The sequence below is a fragment of the Thalia democratica genome, chromosome 3, assembly GCF_965202585.1.
Source record: "Thalia democratica chromosome 3, ktThaDemo2.hap1.1, whole genome shotgun sequence".
In the NCBI taxonomy this organism is placed as follows: domain Eukaryota; kingdom Metazoa; phylum Chordata; class Thaliacea; order Salpida; family Salpidae; genus Thalia; species Thalia democratica.
This window is the reverse complement of record NC_139167.1, coordinates 50408779-50412122: the sequence shown is the minus strand read 5'-3', so window position 1 is coordinate 50412122 and position 3344 is coordinate 50408779. Positions and strand designations below refer to the sequence as shown.

The window sequence follows — 3344 nt, the reverse complement described above, 5'->3', positions numbered from 1 at the left end:
TTTACAAAATCATATTCTCATAAACAATACTATTTATAACAGTAAACTGGCTCCTATCTTTTAAATTACTTTCAATAAAGTTCAACATTGAGCTTTTTATATTATAAGATTAAAATTTTGATACAAAAGTTTATTTACTAATGGTTTTAAAAGCCTTTGAAAATGATTATTAAAAAAAGAACTTTGGTTTTAAAAGTTCAAATATCCCCCCTGTTAAAAAAAAAAAGTTTTTTTTTCAGTTTCTTTCAAGTAGACTTAAATAAATGTGAATAAAAAATTTTTTGTTTTATTAAGTGTTTACATAAACTCAAGTTTGCATAGTATTGCATAATACTTAATTTCAATCAATAGTTTTTATCTTTTACTATACCTAGACTTAGTATCTACAAAAAAAATATGTTTTTAGCTTAAAAGAAATATGAATATAACTTTGTTCTTTCTTGTTTTCCTACCTTTTCATGCACTAGCTGGATTCTTTGATGATGTTAAAGAGGCAGTTGAAACTATTGAGGCAGTTACTCAAACTGTTAAAGAAATAAAAGACTCACTGAAACCTGGAGAGTGCAATTACAGTTGCAGACGGGGTCTCAAAAAAGTAACAAACAAAAATCATGTGCCAAGCAGCAATGGATGTGGATCTTTTGGAATTGAAGTAGACTTTAGTCACATTCCTAACTTAACTAAGTGCTGTGACAAACATGACCTTTGTTATGATGAGTGCGGAAATCCTAGAAAATCATGTGACTTCCAATTTCATAACTGCCTGATCCACACTTGTGATAAGCTCAAAAAGAAAAATCAATCAAAAAAATCCAGCAGTTTGATAACTGTAGATGCTTGCCAAATTACTGCAAACATTGTGTATGAAAGTGTGACAAAGCTTGGTTGTTCATCATATTTGAAAGCTCAGAAAAATGCATGTAGCTGTGTGTTTCCAACTAGAAATGAACTGTAGAACTTTTTCAATTAAATAGACAATAAATATTTGTTTTAATAAAGTAAAGTTGTGGAAATTACTAACAATAAAAGTTTGAAAACTTAATGCAAGTTCTACTATTTAAAACTGTATATTTTTGTCTATGTTATACTAAATGTTAACTTAATTATTTTGTAAAAAAAATCATAAAAAAACTATTTTGTCTACATTTTATGCTACTTTATAAATGTCTCTATAAAGATTGCAAATTATGATAAAGTTCTATACTTGTTCATATTAATTTTTAAACTTAAAACTTTTATAATTTTACTCAAACAATTTAGCATCAGTCAATTTACTAATAAGGATGAAACCGGTCTCAGTCTACCGAAACTTGTGGTCTGATGATCGAATTGGCATGATCAACCCTTTTGTTAAATTTGAGCTTGTCTCACGGCAAACGAAAGTCCGGACTTCTGTTCTGCAGACTTTCGCCGATGTTTTTTGTTGTTCATACTATGTATTAAAACATTAGTAAAGGTTTATAGAATTTTAAAAAAATACATTAAAGATGACCAACATTTTATTTGTTTTTTATGTTTTGTTTATAGTACTTTAATTTATGTTTACTATGCATTAATTATTAAATTTCTTCTTCATATCTGTTATACTTTTTACTGTTTGATCTATGCATTGTTTTTATGTTTGAAATCATGGCTGCGCAAACTGGCCCACGAGCAACGTTAGTCTTTTTTTCAATTTATTTTAAATAGTATTGTATAAAAAAGTTGTTTAATCTTTTAAAACTAATATGTCCTTCCGTATAAAAAAAGTTTGAATATGTTAATTTAAGCATTTTAAATTTTTTCTTTTTAAACCTGCCGACACCTGTTTTAAATTAAAAACCCATAGTTTTTGAAATCACTTGTATTATCTGTAAAATATCAAATAATTTTTTTCAATAAAATTTCACGTACCAAAAATGACATTTGTCATTAAATATATACTTAAAAACTTAAAACAAGGTTTAGAAATTAATGTTTAGTACAAATTTTATTGACATGCTTTATTAAAAATAAACATTAGTTGAAAATTTTTGTTTATGAAATTTTGGTCATTTTAATATTTTGATATATAAGAAAAATTTAAAACTTGAAACGGTTTTTTGATGGCTAATTTTTTAAGCTAACTTCTTTATATCAAAAATAAGAAGTAATAGTAACAAAATATCGTTCTTTTTGTGTTAAATTCCTTACCTTTACTATGCCAAATACTTTTATTAAGTTGCACTCTATCGAAGTTTATAAAAGTGTAACAAAAGCCTCGATTTTACGCTTCAAAATGTATTTGAAGTATTAACGATAAAGTTCTTATTTCACAATTTTGTTTGTATCTTCAAACATACAAATTTAACAAAAAAAATTATAAAAACACTGTTTGAAATTTATGTATATAATATAGGTCATGCCAAAAAAAAAATAGCTGCAATAATCTAATTTAATGTATTACGTTAGATATTTGATATTACATTGAATCCATAAGTAAAAAAAACAAGTTCATTGATGTTTGATAGAACATTGAGCTTAAGTTGTGAACTATTTCAGATAATTTTTATCACATTACATGATAAAATGTTTAATTTAAACTCTGAAGTAACAAAAAAAAATGTTGAAGAGATAATAACAAGTTTTGTGAATTATAAATTGTTAGCATTTGAAATACTTTGATTATATCACTTAAAGTTACCAGTTATTTAATTGTTTTAAAAAATTCTGTTAAATATTTTTCATCTGACTTGTTCCCAACAAAGACAATTTTGTTTGTGTAAATAATTATTCAAACTCATTAGAATATATTAACTTAGATTTACGAAGTTGATGTACTAATTTTTATAAATAGTAAAACTTTTTAAATAAAATATAAATAATTTTAAAATTAAAAAATTAACTTTTAATGAAATAAAAACACAACAAATTATAAAAGCAAATACGAAATTTAACTCAGAATAACATAACATAAAGTATCTAAATAGCATATCACTAATTTGAGTAATACATTGAGACGTATTAAGATATGAATAAATCGAAAAAGTAGATAAAATTGATAGATTTAAATTCTATGTGATTCTAAAAAGTTACATGTGTTAGAATAAGTCTATACTATATAAAAAACATTGTTAAAGGAAATAAATGTAGTAATTAGCTAAAATATTATAAATTTTACGTTTTAACAGTACTATTAGTTAAATATTTAAGTGTTTAACTTTTCTGAAAACAGTTAAAATAAAGATTTTATAAATATTCTTACGCAAAAAGTTGTTAATAAGAACATGAAGTGTTTACTACTCGTCTTGTAAATAATAATTGTATAGTAGCAAACTCTACAATCTAGACTGAATTAATGTTATTAAACCCTAATCAACATATCT

At 24.3% G+C, this 3344-nt stretch overlaps 1 protein-coding gene across 1 annotated transcript; it reads left to right on the top strand.

Moving 5' to 3' along the window:
• The first annotated feature begins 410 nt into the window (after positions 1-410).
• LOC145831744 (group XIIA secretory phospholipase A2-like) lies at positions 411-1731 on the top strand. The gene has a single exon (XM_082939068.1). The coding sequence runs from the start codon at positions 419-421 to the stop codon at positions 953-955; it is 537 nt and encodes a 178-aa protein (XP_082795194.1). The 5' UTR covers positions 411-418; the 3' UTR covers positions 956-1731.
• The last annotated feature ends 1613 nt before the right edge of the window (positions 1732-3344 follow it).